Here is a 616-nt window from a genome sequence, read left to right as displayed (position 1 = left end):
TGCTGCCCGCTGTCACCCGCATCAGAGTCTTCCTGGACACCCTGGTGGCGGTGGAGGGCACCGAGGGTGAGCGGGGATACGTGGGACACCACTGGGGCCAACACCCAACGTGGAGTGGTGGCATCATCCCTGCGTCCTGTGAGCACCCCCAGGGATGGGATGGGCGAGGTGGTGGCACCTGAGGTGACACCATGGCCACAGCGGGCGAGGGCCCACGTTGCCACCCCTCGGGTGTCATCAAGGAGGGGTACCTGCACACCGGCACAGCAGGGGGGCCCACCCTGCTGCCCCGCTTCGCCTTCAAGAAGAGGTACTTCTGGCTCAGCGCCGAGGCCCTCACCTACTCCAAGTCCCCTGAGTGTCAGGTGGGTGCTGCCTGCTCCCCCAACCCTGTGTCGGGTGCCCGGGGCAGGGGGGATGGACATGGATGCAGTGAGCAGTGGTGTTTCGGGGTCCCCAGGTGCGCTGCTCCATCCCCGTGCCACAGATGCGGGCGGTGGAGCGGGTGGACGAGGGCACCTTCCAGCACCCCCACGTCGCACAGGTCGTGGCTCAGGACGGCACTGGGCAGCTTCACACCACCTACATCCAGTGCAAGGTCAGTGCCCCCCAACCC

General features: G+C 67.2%; 1 protein-coding gene across 1 annotated transcript in view; it reads left to right on the top strand.

Annotated features, from left to right (window-relative positions):
* RASAL1 (RAS protein activator like 1 (GAP1 like)) overlaps positions 1 to 598 on the top strand; it is a gene marked incomplete at both ends in the record, with an annotated part of 4,698 nt that extends 4,100 nt beyond the window's left edge. The window contains 3 exons of the mRNA XM_010194486.1: positions 1 to 66; positions 202 to 365; positions 461 to 598. The exon at positions 1 to 66 is cut by the window's left edge and continues 97 nt beyond it. Coding sequence (XP_010192788.1) covers positions 1 to 66; positions 202 to 365; positions 461 to 598 — 368 coding nt within the window. The remainder of the gene's footprint in view (positions 67 to 201; positions 366 to 460) is intronic.
* Between the last annotated feature and the right edge of the window lie 18 nt (positions 599 to 616).

The sequence above is a fragment of the Mesitornis unicolor genome, unplaced genomic scaffold, assembly GCF_000695765.1.
Source record: "Mesitornis unicolor isolate BGI_N332 unplaced genomic scaffold, ASM69576v1 scaffold32061, whole genome shotgun sequence".
In the NCBI taxonomy this organism is placed as follows: domain Eukaryota; kingdom Metazoa; phylum Chordata; class Aves; order Mesitornithiformes; family Mesitornithidae; genus Mesitornis; species Mesitornis unicolor.
Note: the sequence above shows the minus strand (reverse complement) of the source record. Positions and strands in the feature narration are given on the sequence as shown.